The sequence below is a fragment of the Epinephelus moara genome, chromosome 1 (genome assembly GCF_006386435.1).
Source record: "Epinephelus moara isolate mb chromosome 1, YSFRI_EMoa_1.0, whole genome shotgun sequence".
Classification (NCBI taxonomy): Eukaryota; Metazoa; Chordata; class Actinopteri; order Perciformes; family Serranidae; genus Epinephelus; species Epinephelus moara.
In genome coordinates, this window is record NC_065506.1 from 24,654,954 (window position 1) to 24,674,039 (window position 19,086).

Below are 19,086 nucleotides of genomic sequence, written 5' to 3' on the forward strand. Positions count from 1 at the left end.
CAGCTCACTGTTTCATTATTTCTTGCCTCTACATTTACATGATGCATGCTGACACTCAGTATAAGAAACATTAACAATATTACTTGTGATATAAAGTCACACTGAATTAATAAGCAAAGATAAAATGTATGTGCTCTAAATATTCATTTATTTTCCCTGTTCATGCATTCCCTTTTTGCTGAACTGGCTTTCACACAGGAGCTGTCTATAGCTCTTCTTCATCCTGCTGACATCTTAATGTAAAAAAAGTAGGAGCACAGCACAAGTACAGTACGCTGCTATCACACTTTATTAAAAATAGAAACATATATCCATAGTACTTTTCATACAGACTACAATGGTCCACTGGTATTATTTTCAAAAATGAGTTACATACTATAAAACACTCATTTGGCCTAAATCCACTGTAGAAATGTCTTAAAAAACAAAAAAACAATAAGGAAGTCTAAATTAACCCCCGTGTTTCTGAGCTCGTCCTACTTCATCCTTCCTGTGCCTTTTCATAAAATAAAACTTTATGGAGAGCAGAAAATGCAAATATGGAGCAGAAACAGAAACAGATGTGTTTGCTGGGTGAGAGAAATAAATGCACATACAATTGATTTTAAAAAAAGATGGCACATTTATTGCAACATAAATGTTATATACATTGTGTTTTTCTGTTGAAAAAGACAGAAAATTCAAATGCTCGTTGCCGCAGTCTTTTTTTTTTGTTTGTTTGTTTCTTTTTGATGTGCATCGACAATACCTTTTCGTTTGACACAAGAACAAATTGTTTATCAATCAACAACGAGAGACTGGAGAATAAGATGGAGGTCAAAGTTTTAGGAATCTGGAGCTCGTACGAAGCCTTTTGAAGTACTAGCGCTACGAGCAACAATTCAGCTATGTTCTTGAGATGCCATTTTTAAATTTATTGTAATAATGGACAGGCTATTGTAAATAACCGTATGTTTTACTATCTAATATAGTAAAATAAAGTAAGAAACTTTTTACTCAAAACTTTTGCTTTCAAAAATCTAGAAAGAGTAATATTTAGAATTCAAGAAATATTCTTACAGTATTATTGTATAAAAGACTAACTACAGTGAAAAATAAGCCAAATGTTTTTTTTTCCTTTTGATTTTCTTTTTTTTTTCTCATATATTATACAAGGGAAAGCATCTGGGATTACAGCAAAGTCTAACTTGGCAAACAGAGGAGCAAAGAAATATAGGAAGAACAGGAAAAATAAAATAAAAAAGAGCAGGAAGTGACATACATTATACCCTCAATCAAAGTCTGCCAACATGAATACAAACTCATGAATACTGAAATGAAGAACAAGGCCACATTCAGTCAGAGAATACACAGAAATGCTCAAGGTTTTTTTTTCCCCCCACAAAAACAAAGTTTTTAAATCAAAAAACTTCAATGTAAACTCTTGGTGTGGCATCATGTCTTGTAATTTAAGTCCCTTTTTGTACAGAATAGTTATTCTGAATGTGGCAGCCTTGTTTAAGGTGTAGATAATGACAGAAGACAATATACAAAGAAATAAATGGAATATAAAGCAAGTCTTAAGACCAAAGACAAACGTAAAGCATGCACACTGATAGGGAAAACAAAATAAAGCCATGAACAATGTCTCGAAACATAAAAGAAAATCCTGTTAACTGCTTTTGTTCATTATTGTGCTACAGTTCTATGATATTCAACAAAATTCATGACATATCTACTCTGGCTTATTGTATTGAGTATATCACGGCTTGGATTGAAAACATTATTGAAAAATAACTTAGAGGTTCCTCTCCGCTGACTGTAACTGGACATTATAATGCTGGAAGCCTAAAGAAAATTACCTGTTATAACACAAATAAGCATAACTAAAAAATTTTACTCAGAATAACTGCGTTTGAAATTTCACGTCTTGAGATATTAACAGAAAAGAAAATGAAGTGATGTGTTCATCAGGCCAGGAGAAAGTGTGGTCGTCGTCGTCGTCTTTAAACTATGTCTTAATCAAGCGATCTCTGATTAGCTGGTGGCGGGAAAAAGGACCATAAAATAAAAACAAAACAAGCCACTTCTGTGCTGACGTCAGGAGCGTGTAACTGTCAGGAGGCTAAACAAAGACAGGAATCTGCAAAAATATGTCACTGCTTACATTTAACACTATATGGCAAAGGGAAGGGCAATGAAGTCCCCTGTTCCTTCAGTTAAGACACTAAAAATATGCAGGGAATGCTAAGGTTTGCAAATAGTTTGCTCTCTGTATTTTCACTGCTCACTACTGAGGAAAAAAAAACACAACTACATCTGAGCTTTCAGTAAACCTAGAGTTTGCCGTTCGTCTGTCACCTCTGCAGACAATATCTTTGACGCTAACGTAGTCGGGCCGACAGTATTATTCTGCTCGTCAGAAGCACAGATCTAAACTACACAGAAACAAACACATAGGTAGTTTTGGTTACACGTGGTCAGTGGCTGAATTAAATATAAATATAAATAATATATCCTCTTTTTCATTTTTAAATGGGGCACTCACATCTTCATTTCTAACAGCTAATGATCATTTTCAGTTGGGTATAAATATCACTCTACACTGGCCAATAAATTAATCTTTTCCCCTCCATCTCGGACTCACCGAAGAATTACCAGGGAGTTCTCAGTTTTAACGGTGACACTGGCAAACTATAGATCGACTGAAAAGCTGCATACTTCTCTTTGAATTTACTCAACTTTCCCTTTAGACATACACTTTATAGCTCAATAACATAATAAATAGGAAAAAAAAAAGAAACAGACAAGAAAACAAAACAATTGCTGTTACAATGCATTCGTCAATTCAGTTTAGGCACAAGGCAATTTCCACGTACGGTTGGAGGAGATTGCGAAGTCTCTGATTGTTCAGAAGCAACAACACTTCTTGCAGACAGTGATATGTGCTGAAGATTTTTTTTTTTCATTGTGGGGAGTAATTTGCAGATGGAAACTGGTCACAGGGAGCTGGACACTTTGCTCCTCTTCAATCTTTTAGGATTGGATTGTGTTAGTCTCGTAGTTTTGCTTCAAGTGGTCTGTCTCCTCCGATTGGTGTCACAAACTGTGAGTCCTGTCTGTCACTGGGAAGCAAGGTCACCGACTCAAACGGGACAGAAATGATGTGGATCACTTTGATCTGCGGAGAGGAAGGAGGAAATACGCTGATCAGAGGTGCTCATTAATAATCACACGAGGTACAAACAACTTCTACTCATATCTGAGGATCAAGACTATAAGAAATGGTTGATTTTAAAGTGCCATTATCACTACTTATGTGTTTATAGAAAAGTAAGTAGAGATAAAACAAACAGCCAATAATCCTTCTTTTTCGCAACATCAGTGGATCTGCAACTTATTGATTATTAACTAATATGGCTTTTCAAATGGCACTTTTGGCCACGCGGAGACAAACTATGCTGCCTCCATTTGTGTTTCCATCAACAGTTTAGGTGCGCCATCTTGTGCCAAGTTGAAAATAAACTTTTAAAATAAGAACAAAATGCATTATGCCAAATCATGCAAACTACAAATATTAAATTCCCTCATTTGGTGGAAAAAAAGTGGCAGAGCGTTGTTCCAGTGTGCTCCGACAGCACCTATACTTCTGAGACACTGCAAGCAAGCAATCCAGTATCCAGTGGACAGTAATGCATCACCGAGCAATAACTGAAAAAACTCCTCCACTGAAGTGGACTCAGCGGTTGAGGGAAGTGATGCAACACCTCAAACTTGAGAAACTAAGATTCACATTAAATGGCTCTTCTGATAAATTTATGAGAATCTGGAATCCATTCATGGAATATATAAAAGCTCGACTCCCACACTTTATTGATAACTCCACATGTGGTGCATGCTGCACTAAATGTGCTTACATCTTATTGTAGCCGACCATAATAGGATAGGCCATGATTAGGCCTTTATTTTCTTCAACTGCCTGTTCCTTTAAATGTTTTATATGTATGTAGGTATCTGTTTATGTGTGTTCTTGTGCATATGTTTACATGGGTATGTGTTTTTTACTTGACTGTTTTTTCTTTTGTAATGCCTCCAACAACAGTACAAGAAATATGTTATCCACAACAACACCAGTAGGATGGACAGGAAAGCATTCTGTTCACAAACACAAGCGTGTCATCAGTTAAAGACACACCTTCAAGCAGGTAGACCTGCTGTATGGAGATGCAAATCCCTGCTGTGCTGGGCTAGTCAAACTGAGTCAAGAAAAGCTGGCACGTGTCTATGTAAAATGTCTAAGTGGTTTATCACGCAATGATGCCAGACATTATGTAGTTGTAACGCCTTTTATCTGTTCTATTTTTTTATTGGTCATCATTGTAAACAAAATATTTTTGAGTTTTAGGAAACTGTGAGGGACATTTTTTTTACCATTTTATAGACAGAGTGAAAAAAGTAAAAATTCTCTATGTAAAAGAGATTTAAAAAAACAAAAACAAAAAAAACAAACACACAAAACAATTAAAAACCACTGAAACAAGCAATTAAGTATCAATCATCTTAGGATCTCAGTCAATAGTTTTTATTTTATCGCTTTCTCTTAACTGATGGTATTTGAGACACTAATCATCCGATTAATCAATATGTAAAACCATTGTTAGCTGCAGCCCTGGAGGTGAGAGTACAAACCTGCTACTCAGAGATGGCCCATGGGGTTAGATGTGTCAGTCAGGCCTGGATGGACCCCCGTGTGGGCTTGTTGGGCGTCACCGGAGCCCCCAGACACTTTCTCCTCCTCCCTCCTCTTAAGGCAGGCTGCTTTGGGGTTCAGATTCCGCTCTGTGAGATCAGAGAGACAGAAATTAAACTTTTCTGTGAGTGAATGAAGCATTGAGAGGCATTATTGTGATACATTCTTTGATTTACTAGCTTTAATATCTGTAAGTGTAATACTACAGCAAACTAGAAGGTCATCAGTAGAGTGTACTCTAACACTTGAATGGCTTCCCGGCAGTTTCTCTGCTGGTGTTATGATCTTTTGGCTGAGTATCCATATTTGGCAGCTCTGTCAGTGAATTAGCTCCCCATAAATCAGACTGCAGCTCTGTTTACTGCAGTTCTGCTTTTTATAACTCCACATTTACAGTCTTCTCTCTGGATGTGACACTAAACTGAAATTACTGCCAGCAGGAACATGATGTGAAGCATTTTCAAGGATCAGTATTGATTAGATGTGATGTAGCGCTGACAGTTTAGTCATTTGCTACAATTCTAGGGTAAAGCTTTCATCAGCTGGACACTGACCTCTGACTTGCTGCTCCAGGTTGAGTATGACGGCCACAGCCTGATGGAGGATGAGCAGTTTAGTCTGGGGCTTCTCGCTTTTCAGGTGCAGCTGGCACATGCGACCAAGCTCCTTGAAGGCCTCGTTGATGTCTCGCACCCTTAGGCGTTCACGGGCGTTGTTAGCCATCCTCCTTTCGCGCTCACGCTCAGCCTTCTGCTCTGGGTTCAGGTCCTCGTCTTCAGTGATACTGTGGGAGAAAGAACTGTTTTTACAGTTCAACAACAAATGATGAAACTGAGAAGAATATATGTCTCCCTGCCTCACTAAAAATATCTTTAAAAAAATCACAACAGTCACTTTCACCAGCTATAATTCACCTCAGTAATGAAATTCACTTTTAATGCATTCATGATGATTTCACGGCTCATGTTCGCTACCTTAAACCACCAGGCCACCAGTGTGCCACAGCCTGACAAAATAATCCTCACTGAAACAATCTCACGGTCGCATGCACGCGTGCAGGCACAGCTCATAATTAGCAACCGATTTGTAATAATGTGAACTCATTACGCTGAAAGACCAAGCGGCAAGCTACGTTAAGTATTACACACTTTGTAAAAACAACATTAAATGTGTCGACTTAATTAACCAAAATTAATGACACGCATACTTGTTAGTGACAGTTTATCAATATAACGTAACACAGATTTATATTTTGACCTGAGGCTACATGTAATTCAGTTTCAATGTTTGCTTTCTTACTTATTGCTACTGCTGCAAGATTAATAACAAGAACAGGAGGGTGGCTGTCCACACTCAACTTGTCAGCGTCAGTATGATTGCTTTAAGGTATTTCCTTTTCACTGTGTTCCTTGTTAAAAGGAAGATTATTAATTTTTGTTTTTGTGATGCTGAAAGGGAATTCAGCATTTTAACCCTAAACATTTTAATGCGATTCTGCCCTGACCTCACAGAAAGGAGTCTTTGAGGTGTGTACAGTGAAATCTGTTTCAAAATTATGTAATGTACTACCTGCCCAGATTAATGTCCCTGACTAAATTTACATGCACACTAATATTCCACTATTATTGACATGACAATATTATGAATGTGATACAGATCATGTAAACATCATATTACATTTGGATATTACGAAATCAGGCCTTCTTCAAATGAAGCATTTTCCAGTTAAGATGTGGGATATAACGATATCCAGGTTTTAGGAGCATTCTTTGGACATGTATACAGTGCATTTGGAATATGCGTCTCAAATGGGGTTTGTACAGCAGTTTGAGACACTTAGGCTCTTGCCTGTTTATGGCCAGGTCTGTGCATTGTCATGGATACCTTGTGCACAAACCAACTCGCAAACAGTTTGCAAGGCTAAGTAGAGATGGATTCCCAAAAGAAAAGGACACATTTCTGGTCACAGGGAGAAACACACGTAAATTCAAATGTTATGAAAGACTTGGATATCAATAGATTTTTGGATATGCACAAATAACTCAACAACTTTCTTTTCAAGAGGATGGTTGAAGAAATAAAAGGGGGAGTCTGTGTTTGCACGATTTAACAAGTCCGCCACCGGTGGAAAATGGCAAAAGCGGCTCCGGCTGTTCCACTTATGTTTTGACATGATAAATTACATGTTAGGATGCGTTAATTGTAGTACACTCGGTTGCAGGTAGATAGGAACATTAGTGGAAGAGGAATACTGTTTTCAGAAATAAGGGAAAAACATGGAATATTATGTGCATGTCAACATAGTCATGGTTTGGCGACATCTTTCTGCTACATGCGGGTTACTGCTCAGGCCTGATACTCGCTCAGTGTGTGTTACATCTTTACACAACATCAATTTAAATCGCTAAATGAAACAACATCAGCAACAAAAAAAACAGAATCAATCCTCAAGATTTGGGGTGGTTTAAACACTTTTAAATTCAAATTATTATTAGCTAAACACTAAATTTCTTTCATCTTTGGAAAATGAATGTCTGTCTGTGTTCTGTTGTTACCTTGTGCGTGTGCCTGCTCTGGGTGTTCTCATATCTCTTCTGTCGCTCTCGTCATCTGACTTGTCATCATTGGAGAGGTTATCGTTCATTTCATCCTTGTCTTGTTTCTCCACCTTCAGCTCCAGTGTGGCGGGCACCTGGCCAGCCAGGGCTGAAGCAAGACCTGAAAGAGACAATGTAAATGTAAGGCATTATACATAAACTTAGCCATGCCCATGTCATGTTATGTGAGCCATATAATGAGTTGATAAGGCTGAGGGGGTGGGTCGGACCTCTGAACGTTTCCACCTGGTGGTTGAGTTCTGTGCTGGACGTGGAGCCGGCACTGGGCAGGCCTCCGTGGTTACTGTTCAGGCTGGCAGCATCGTCAGTGTGGGCACCACCCTGCTGCAACACAGACAGGAAGGACATTGTCAAGAAAGGAAGCAGACATTCTGTGAAGACATTTCATGAAACTATATTTTTGAGCAAGAGAAGAGAGATTAATAGAAGCCTGAAGATCTAAAATGGGACGAACTGTTTCGGTGTTGAGAGGTTTTGAGGTTGTTAGGACTGTTTAACTGCTTGGTCTCGGATGTTAGCTGCTGCTGTGTTGGCTTCTGCTAACCAGGCAGACATGTTCTGTGTAATGGCAGCAACAGAAAGTTTGCTGAACCTTTTCCACCAGTGAGGAGGATTGGTATCTAGTGACAGAATGAGGGACGAATGTCTCTCATATAGGTGTCCACCCCACCTGTGTCTCGAGGTCACTGGCTTGGTGAGGGGTGCTGTGGCTGTCTCCCAGGAGCAACATGATGGCATTGCCCTGGTGGCGGCCAACAACTGTAACCTGGGCAGAAGACTCTGCTGTCTTATCATCTCCCCCTGTAGCACTAGTATATTATATTTAATATATATTTTTAACAGTTTAACTGGCAGTATTGATCCGTCAAAGTTCTACTTGTTGATTAACAGTTAAACAGTTAATTATTAACATTCTTTGATGCTGTTTGACAGCCTGTATGTATTCAAAGATTCATGTATTCACATAAAAGGCTTTTTTGGGAAAACAATGTGTTCATGGTTCAAAAACTCATTCACGTCAGTCATGTCGAACACGGGGGTGCTTTGGTGCTTTGGTGATCACAATAGTATGTTGTAGAGGGCATAACCAACAGTGAAATACACAGAATAAGCGCCACCTGTGTAATCATATTTCAAAAGAAGACCCCCTTCACAATACATTATGAAAACATCTCTGCTGCTGACATTCTTAGACTTTGTTGTTTGTAACCACAATTAAAACAATGTCTGTTTCTCATGTCTAAAATGAGACAAATCCTCCTGTGTTCTGTTTCAAAAGATGTCAAGCCGAACCCACTCCACAGTGTGGCCATTTCCGTCTTATTTTGTCCACATTCATAACATTAAAATGGTCAACTCCAACCGTGTTGCACCACAGAGTCCCTCCTTCCTGAGGTTTACCACATGTTCTTCAGCTATTTGATATCCCCTCTGAGAACCAGGGGAAAGGCGGGGAAATCGTCACTGAGGGTGAAGGCTGTCCCCTCCTTTTCTTAAAGGAATGTGATCCCCAGTCACTGTTGGCCTCTGTTAACCCCGCCACCCCGAGACCCTCCCCTTCCTCAGTGCTACGCTAATCTTTGCTGTGCTCTCAACAGGTGTCCAAACAACTCTTTGTCTGGAGGAGGAGGAGGGAAGCTGGGGCTCTGGCAAGAAAAGAACGCTGCCATTTTCATGGCTGGGCCTGATTACCATACAGCTGAGGACCTCTATTTGGGTGGAGGCCACGGGTTCAGACACACGTTTCCAACGATTCAGATTTCCTGGGTTGTTAAAAAGAAGTGATGAAAAGGGGTGGAAGGGGGTAGAGGGCGGGGTGTCAGCCTGAGTAAAAAGCCTGTGGCTGTGCCGTGCCGAGGCTGGTGAGCTCTGTCTGAGGGGACCTCTTCCCACACAGGAAGTGCTGTGTTAGTGCAGACACAGTATGTTCTATCTCACAGTCGCAGTCGGTCAACATCACTGCCACAACCAAGCTCTCTGTAACAAATACATCAAACTGAGCTCTTCTGACAACCACAAGAAAATTCTTGTTAGGGGACAAAACAAGCTCAAAAGATCCAACTTCAGCACCAGAGTGAAAACAGCCAGTAACAGAAAACACAGAGCCTCACAACAAACAAGAAACTTTAACTGTATTCAAAATAAATTAATGTTGACAAAGGAGATTTGAGACCACAGACCAGAGAGGGACAGAAGAAATCCTGATTAGAAGTTGGACCAGAAAATACAGCACAGCTTTGATGTTCATGCCAACAAAACACAAGTGAAATCTTTTTTGAAAAATAAACATAAAAATGTCTGACTAAATGAAAACATGTCTCATTCTTCTTTTTATTCGCACTAAATTTCAAATTAGCATCAGGAGAAAATATTAAATATGTGTTTCATGTCAGCTGGATGCCTGGGGCTGGGTTAACAGGAAAAATGTAACAGCGCTACAGCTGAAAGGAAAAGTTGATTAGCTGATCAACAGAATCATAATTGGCAGCTATTTTGATGATTAATTAATCATTTAAGTCACTTCACAAAACAAGCAATATGAAGAAATTATGTTAGGCTTTTGGAAACTGTAAGGGGCATTTTTCACTCATTTCTGACATTTTACAGACAAAGCACTTGATTATCACCAGATCATACGGTTAGTTGTGTCTGTGTGTGCGTGTACACAGCTAATCTCACAAACTACTGGACCAATCAGCCTAATAGTTTGTGTGCACATTTATAACTGTAAGCTCTCGCGGTTGTGGTGATTCCCAATTGTTGAAAAACCTGTTCTATTGACTGTTTAATACCATAATTGACTGCCGACTCCTCATTCCTCCTAACTGGCTGGTAGAGGCGGCAAATTTTCCACAAAGGGTTCAGTTAAAAACATCAAGCCTTACCTTCTGTTGCAAGCAGCATTTTGGCTTTCGTCATGGCTCAAAAGCTGAAATTTTGTCTGAAGTTTTGTCTCATTTTGAATTGGAGCATCTGCACCCGATATGTTATGATCCACTAATGTTAGGCATCATACAAGATGAATAAATCCACATTTCTGGTTTCCTGGAGGAGATGTGCACTCTGATGCGTATACTTTAAGTTAATAATGAAAGTAGTGCAAATGTATGGCTTTGCTCTGGTCTCCTCTGACCGCTGACATCTGACTAACTTAATATTACTCATGGGAGCATATAATTTCCATCAGAAGACCATGTCTTTAAGAGAGTGAAAAAATAATAATATAAAAAATACAGGTCATGAAACATATTGTGTTTTCTGTTCAATTGTCTAAGACTTTTCCTTCCATCATTTGCATTCAGTACCTTTATAAATAATCTAATCTACTCTACTTTAATACTCTAATCTAAGTAATCTGAACTCTTTAAACCAATACAGCACTGTTTTTGTTGTTTTTTATTGTGTGTGAAAATGATTATTCCTAATCACCTCTGGATTGCAGTTGGACGAGCTGCCGTATCTATTTTCCACTGCAGATGTGTTCAAATCTCTTGGCTCTGTAGCATGAAATACCTCGGATGGAGGATGGGTGAACACATCATGATTTATACAGAGACCTGCATTCTCCTGTTTCTCAAGAGGTTTAGTGCAACACACAAATACTTCCTACACCAAAGCGCAACTTCACTCCACTACGTCTGTTTTTCTCATTTCTCTTTCACCCTTGTGTATGCAGCCGCTCTCCAGAGGAGGGTGAGCCTTAGGCCAGCCGTGACACTTATGGAAAATATGTCAGGATAAATTCAACTGTTCATGTGTGGAAAATGTCTAGTTTTTACACATGGCAGCGGACCTGTATGAACAGGTGGCCCAGGCCTTTTGCGTTGGGAAGTTTGACAAATAACACACATCCACCACAGAAATCAGTTTTCTCCTTCACTTTATCCTGAATCCATATAAAATTAAAGATCTAAACACTTATGTGAAATACTCTTACCATCGCTGCTGTCCGACTTGGGACCAATGCAGAGGCGGGGAAGTTTGCTCCAAGGGCTGCTATTGGCCCATTTTGTGCCTGTCCCAGCAGAGTGTGTATGTCGCTGGGCAGACTGGCGGTGGAGCCCACTGCATGGTTCCTCAGAACAAGGATTGCATCATCCAGTCTGTCCAGACGATCCTCCATTCGAGACTGGGAGGACCAGAGGGATTGAAGAGTGAAGGGTTAGGGAGAGGGAGAGGAGAGGAAAAGAAGGACAGAGCAGCTTAGTATAAGCACATTAGGACAAAAATTGAAAACACTGATTGTATGGTGTGGACTTGAAAAGAAAAAGAACAAACATCTGAAACACAAGATAAAGAAGGCAATTCAAATGCAAGATCAATAGAGCTGTTTCAGCTTGAGTTGTAAGAGTCAGCAAATGCCATTATTTCTGTGAAACTGCACAATGGACAGATGTACATCAGGAGTGCTTCAACAATTAATTCAATATCTAACATTTAAGCAAAACTTAAGCTGATTACTGCAAGCTGGAACGGCTAAAACATAACATGACAATATGGCAACAAAGGCAATAAAGATGAAAGTGCATTTCACTGTGAGGTGTGTGAACTGCAAGTCAAAAACAAAATGAGAAATGCAAAGACGTATGGAACACGTAATGAGTAAAGACTCTGTCTGAAGAGTACCTCGCAGACATCCTTTAAGAAAGACATGGCATCCTGGAGATGCTCATGTAACTGCTGATGAACTCTGTTTTTCTGGCAAAGTCAAATAAGAATAAGACAGGATTATGAAAAAAGATCAGTATCTATAAATACTAGAAACACACTGTGGATAAAGATTGTTTTTGTAAAGACACACAGACAAGACGGGCAGGATTTGGAGGGAAGCACACAGATGCTGACTATTCATTTTGTAAGGATGTTTGCACATTTAATAACCCCTTCTACAGTATTGGACTTTTCTTCTTTTCTTTGGGTTTGTAGGGGGTGCTACAAAAAGTTCACATCCTCCACATTATCTTAAACACAATGCACAAAAGTTTCTTTACACAGTTGGCCCCCAAGTTTTATTTCTCTCTTGAAACAAATCATTTGTAAAAGCTGCCTTCTCCATTGTCCCATATCACCCTTGAGTGATATAATTATGATGCATGATATTACTTTGCATTGTTTTAGTCATCATATCCAGCTGTGCCTTTACTATACTCAAGTGATATGACGCAACAGATCACTTTACACGAGTGTTTCTTATTAAAAGCGGCTAATTCACAGAAATTGATACTGATAATTCCCATCCTAACATAAACATATTCACTTAGGAGATCCGTCATTTTGAGTGTAATCTAATCCTCAGCTCACATGTTTAGACAGTTGTTCATCACTGTTTCCTAGAAGCGATGGGGCTTTCCAAATTTCCAAGTAGTTTTTGACTCAGCTACAAGGAGAACTGTGATCTATGCTTTTATCTCTACACACTCTTGAGCGAATCCTGAGATTATGTCATCACTCCCCTCCACTGCCTGCCAGTGGAATATTTCATTCATTAAAAACTGTAAGAGAATCTTTTTAAATAATATTTAACCACTTACAAGCCTAATGGCTCTGGAGTCATTGGGCATAAAGACTAAGCATTCTTAAAGGTATACTAATGACCAACTAGAAGTGTGTAGCAGTGGATTTATCGGCAGAAATTCTGCCATTTGCCTATATTTTCTTATTCTCTTCTTTTTTTCGTTGTGTTTGGGATGATCCTGTGCACAGCGTGCAGGTGAGGGTTGGAGTTAATAAAAAGGTAGTGACAAGGTACCAGACTAAGCAGTATGCATTGAAGAGAAAGCTGTAAAAAAGGAGGACACTAGTGCCTAAAAAAACCACAAATATAGCGAGGCAAAACGCCCAGCGGTTGGCTTTCACTTTCACTTGGCGATACTGTCTACAATCAGTAGCTGACAATTCCTGCATTGTGTTTCTTTAAGGCTCAATGTTTTGTATATTTAGAGCTTAGATTTGAAAAATGTGCAGTGATGAATGATTTTTACAGATTTTATGGCCGCACGCATCCAAAAGTTTCTCCACCAGCAAGAAGATGATGCTCACCACAGTTTACATGTGATAAACGGGACCCTCTGGCAACCAGGAGTATGCTGGTCAGTAAATGGCCGACTAACAGAAAGTAAAATGGTTAACCGAAAAGTACAAAGAAATGCAGATAATTTCACTTTTTGCAGTCATTCCCTTGTCCAGAAATTTGGTGTCAGTGAACATTTGCATCATGGACCATAGGAGTTTTTAAACAGCTTCAAATAGCTCCTTATTTTTTCTCATCACTACTTAAAAATCTTTATCTATTAATGTTGCCACTTGCAAAAGCTACTACCTTTGACTCTACTGCAGGTCTGCCCTCCCTCCTACAAGTCAAAGAAACCCATTCTAACAACTATAAGATACAACATTAAATATTCAAAAATATATAAGCCACTTCTTGTAGTGCTGCATTTCTGTTCTAAATCATGTCAAGCAGGGCGGGAATCAATTTTTGTTTCCACATTAGTTTTATCAGCAGCTAACTTTACGGTAATCTGATTTCATTCACTTGCATTGTTAGCTTCACTTGTGTACTCTTACTTATCTGTGGTGGCCATGAAGAGATAAAACAATGCCGGAGGAAGAGTGGAAGGAACCCTTTACAAGGTGACGTTCAATATCCTCTTCACATGCAATCAGCTGTTTGAATGGGACTATGTGATAAGACTGCAACTGGAATTAGTGTGGCCTTTTAAAGTCCTGATCTGAGCTATTTTATTTATTTATCTAGTCGATGTGAAAAGCAAGTTAGAGTGTCTTTAGCACCTGTGCTGTTATGCATTTCCTAGTAAAACAGACTATTTGAGCTTTGTACAGTCACAAGTGGGATTTAAATTAAATAATTTGATTGGACCGCTAAAAAGTGGGCAGGCGGGGGCGTCGGTGGCTTAATGGTAGAGCAGGCGCCCCATGTACAAGGCTGTTGCTGCAGCGGCCCGAGTTCGAATCCAGCTTGTGGCCCTTTGTTGCATGTCTCTCCCTCTCTCTCTCCCCCCTTCACACCTCACTATCCTATCAATTAAAGGGAAAAAATGCCCTGAAAAATATATTAAAAAAAAAAAAAAAAAGTGAGCAGGCGTAGAGTTTGGTGCATAAATTAACTAGATCACACTGTTTTGAAATTGAAAACAAAGTTTTTGCTGACTGATATCCATATATATGATGGGTAGCTAGCTAGTCACTCAAAGTCTTAGTTGATTAACATTTGTAAACGTCAGTGTAGGATGAGTCATCAAACATTTGAAACTAAAATACCTGTTTAAAGAGGAGGAGAAAAGACAGGGAATTTATGTGAAAAAACTCTGATGCTGATTTTGTGACATATATTGTGAATATAACAAGATAAATGATCAATTAACACAGCGACATAGGATTAAAACTGGACAAATCTATCTTTCATTTTATGGGGACTTGAAACAATAAATGTGTTTAACATGTGGACTATGCAGCAGCATGCATTTGAAAAGTCTACTGATTATGAAAAGTGACAGCAAAGGCCTGTGGGTTTCAAGATGTTTGGCTTCCTCTGACAGTAAGTAGCTTTATACTGTGGCAAACACATCTGTGAGTTAATAACTTAAATAGACACTAATGTCAATAAGAAAATGCTTTTGAAAACTTTTTTTGAGTCTTGCTTTGATATAGACTGTTTTGTGTTATATGTGTTTATAGTTACATTTCTATTTAGGGCTCCATAATTCAGTACTTTCACCTGTAATAAACCTCCTCGCAGAAAATATAAATGCATGACATGTGCATCAGGTAAAAGGCTGGATGAAAGGTGAGCTGTCGCTCTGGTCGCATGGCAGCGAAGGAATCCTGGAGAAGTTGTTCAGCAAACAGCTGCCACCCCCACACCCGCCCCCTGAACGAAACCCATCCCCCAACTGTCATCCCCATCCTGGCCCACGGAGTGGAGGACAGATGGCAAGCCCCAAGGGACAGGTATTGTTCAGTTTGGTTATCCCTCTACCCCCACCTTCCTCAGCAAAACATTTGTCAGACAGGAATCTCCCTGTAATGCTAGCTCAGTCTTCCACGGGTAACATATCCAAAGTGAACATCCATCATAGAAGGCGGAGGCAGACAGGGAGCTTACCAGTGAGTGAAGGGAGTTCTCATAATTTGGAGAGGAGGGGGTCTGTCCACCAGCGCGGGGCCACTGGTTGGTACCTGATGAAGAGAGGGAGAGATGTAGTGGAGGTCAATCCTCTGATTCACTTTCATATCAACATGGCTGATAGCTGTATCCTGCTCCAATACAAAATCTAACTGACACACACAATAACACGCAGCCATAACACACTGACATCCTGATTTTCTGGTTTCTTGTTGTTCCATGTGGGATATTTTTATCTCTTAGGACTCGGTTGCATCATTTCCTGATGGCTGGACTGCATCCTGACACATGAGCCAGAGGAGGGTTCGTCTAATACCCACTTCCACCCTGAAATGTACGCTGCATCTGCACATTAATGTGGAAAGCTATGAGAGGCTGGAGGACAATATGGGAGATCTGACTTCAGACATTAGTTTTCCCTCACACTTCCTCTTTGATGGAAACTTTGAATCTCTAGAAACACATCGGAGTGATTTAAAAAATGCGGCCCGGCTGAATAGTATTCGGCTCATGGCCTTCATCAGGGCTTTTGATGAAAGAAATATGCCAAGCATCTGGCATATTTCATACTCTTCCACTACAGTATTATCTTTCTCTTTAGTTTTTCTGTTAGTTTATTCGGCTGGTGATGTAGTGGCAATCAGGGCTGTCCAGAATACAAGTTTTTGGGCATTGTAGCTTCAGTGAGAAATATTTATGAGTAATCAAAGCTTCAGCGAGGGGGCTCTGGGTCAGGTAATGACAGATGCCGACGTAAGTCAGACTTTTTTGCACCTGAAATAATGTGACAATTGGCCCCTTTGTTAGCTTGCAAGTCACAGAGACATTGGCAATAATAGCTAGATAGCTAAATTTCTTTGGCGAATCTGGCACTTGACTTTTTGGGGGCCATCTTCACAAATTTTGAGACTATTCCAGACGCCTGAACACCGTGCTAGCGCATCTGTAAACCTGTCACGTGTGGTCAGAGAGTCTCAGTTTCAGTAGTGCTGGACTGCTGGTGACTGACGTTAGATGAGAGTGAGTTGGAGTCACAAAATAATCAATAGGTTTAAATGTCCTTGTCAGAGAATAACTTAATAATATACGTATAAATGGAGCATTCAAATACTGATTTGGTCAACAATTACCATGCCAACAACTGAAGCTTCGAAGCATTTGGGTCAGCCCAAGTGGCAGCACAATCAGTTTGCCTTCACGTCTTTTACGGCGTACACATCTGGAAACATCTAACTTCCATTGTTTCATTTCTACTAATACGGTACGTCTCGTGAAGCCAGATCTACTGCTGCACTTTTCTTCTTTTCAATCCAAATGAAACATCATGCATTTCAATCATGTAATCTTAATATGGGGAAACTTCAGATACTCTGCACTAGAGATTACAATTTACCTTTGGCTGGAAGAAGTTCACAGTGGATGTTGTACATTTATACGAGCCAAAAAGTAAATCTACGGGCCAGTACAGGAAAGCAAATCAAGCTGGATTGATCTGGTGTAAATTAGTGCAAAGGAAAAGGAATCCACATCTGCTCATCACATTTCCAGGACAACATTTCTTTCTTTCTCCTTTCCTAAAACACAATCATCCAAATAACCTGCCTGCCATGTGCAACAGGAGGCAAAGCATTATACAATCAAATAACCCTAATGGACTCTGACAATAATGAACCTTTCCAGGTTATTCACAGGATAGGATGTCTTTGGGCCTTTCCAGCTCAGGGCTCTCTGTGCTATACTGGTGCCTATTATGGTGGATGGATGCCAAACCCAGCCTACATCCTGGTACATAGAGTCCACAGTCAGCAGCACACTCTGCAGATTGAGACTTTGTTTGGGTTATTTATCCTATAGGGTGAATCTATAAAATCATTCTTCTTACTAAAGCACGGCAATTCAACATGCAGACTTGGATGAGGGGACAAAGTTATAGTAGAGGGGCCTGGCTGAGATAAACTGTTACCCTTTCTTAATTCAAAGAGTAATTAAAAAGTTGCAAGGGGTAGAATGGCATTCTGAGTCTAATGTGTGAGTAGAGTGATGCAGTATTTTTACTCCTAAAGGCCCAGATACACCAAAGCGACATTAAAGAACTAGTCGTGACAAAGGCCGACTGTTGCACTACCTCATGTCACCTATGTCTCGGCCAACACACATCATAAAACTAGCACATATGTTCTGCACCTACATGAGAGGATATAACACTCCATACCAGCAGATGGCGGTAGTCTGTATTTGTCATTTAAAAAGGGAAACCAGAAGGCCGAGAGGACGGATTCACGATGCTAGTTAGCCAGTTAGGACATTAACAACACAACTCGATTTTAAAGGAACATTTACAAACGGTAACAAAAACAATTACGAACTGTTTCTATTCAAGAGTGTAATGGCTAAAAGAATAATTTTACTTCATATAACATGTTTGTTTCGATCTCATGCCCTCTTGACTTGAGCCATTTGTTTACTTTCCTCACTTCCATTTCTCTTCTTGTGCTCTAACTGAACCGACAATCAGTGATTTCATTCATCGACAGGTTCTGCCATCTGTGACACCCATTTAACATGCTGAATTATCGGGGGAAAAAAGACCGTTTGATTTTACAAATCAAGGCCTATGTGGTCAGTGACATAATCGACCACTGAATTCAACACAGTGGTTTTCAAACGCAGCACAATTACAGTGACAGAAAAAGAAAAAAAAACACCTCATGTATATTTTTGACAAACACAATAAAAATGACTCCCTAAATCTCAGGAAGCTGTTTTTCCATTAATTCATTCCAATGAAATGTCTCGCTAAACTTCAGTACTGGAGTTTTCGTGTTCTTTACCCTCACAGCCTTGGATATATCAGACTTTAATTAACAGACTATTAAAAGTGACTTTGGAGGAGGAAATGAAAAAGCCTCTGTTCTGCCTCAGCTTTCTCCCAGGTGAGTGAGACAGGAACTCCACATGAGCCTCTGCTGGCTGGCGGCTGTGAAAAATTAGCCCGGGGCTCTGGTTCCCACGTGCACCGGAGAGGGCTAATTGAACAAACCAGTCTTGAGTAATGTGCTGTATATTGGTGTAATCGTAATGATGAATGGATTTTCAACAGCGAGCCAAATTTCGTGCCAATTTCAAAGTAGCGTTCTTTTTCTAATCCCAGAAGTGTAATAAGGGTGAATAATTAGCGAAACGATATCCATTTCCAAAAATCCCACGTGTATTCATTTTGCAGTATGTTTTTTATTTGTTATATGAATTCCATTAATAAAAATAAACACTGAACTTTTATCACTTTTTAAATTTGATTTTTTTTCCCATAATAACTTAAAACACTGATAAGAACATCCTGTAACAACACATAATGTTAAGGCTGGGCGATATATCAATATTATATCAGTATCGTTATGAGGCTAGATATCATCTTAGATTTTAGATATCATACTATTGTAAGGACTGTTCTAGCTGCTCTATTCCTTATTTGTACCCTACCCAACCTTACCTTAGTCATTATATCCATATTACTGATGATATTTTAATAGAAATATCACCGTGTACATATTTTGTGAAAGCACCAAAAGTCAACCCTACAATATCTTTATATG

General features: G+C 39.5%; 1 protein-coding gene across 11 annotated transcripts in view; it reads right to left on the bottom strand.

Annotated features, from left to right (window-relative positions):
• Window positions 1-274: 274 nt before the first annotated feature.
• Window positions 275-19,086, bottom strand: part of tcf12 (transcription factor 12) — a 103,750-nt gene continuing 84,938 nt past the window's right edge. For 3 of the 11 annotated variants that reach the window (XM_050040516.1, XM_050040507.1, XM_050040578.1), the window contains 8 exons: window positions 15,473-15,546; window positions 11,974-12,045; window positions 11,285-11,476; window positions 7,557-7,671; window positions 7,285-7,447; window positions 5,284-5,528; window positions 4,669-4,818; window positions 275-3,160 (listed from right to left, as the gene is read on the bottom strand). In XM_050040516.1, the coding sequence (XP_049896473.1) occupies window positions 4,676-4,818; window positions 5,284-5,528; window positions 7,285-7,447; window positions 7,557-7,671; window positions 11,285-11,476; window positions 11,974-12,045; window positions 15,473-15,546 (1,004 nt within the window). In that variant the 3' untranslated portion in view covers window positions 275-3,160; window positions 4,669-4,675. The remainder of the gene's footprint in view (window positions 3,161-4,668; window positions 4,819-5,283; window positions 5,529-7,284; window positions 7,448-7,556; window positions 7,672-11,284; window positions 11,477-11,973; window positions 12,046-15,472; window positions 15,547-19,086) is intronic. The other 8 variants (XM_050040543.1, XM_050040587.1, XM_050040568.1 and 5 more) reach the window with 6 other exon arrangements.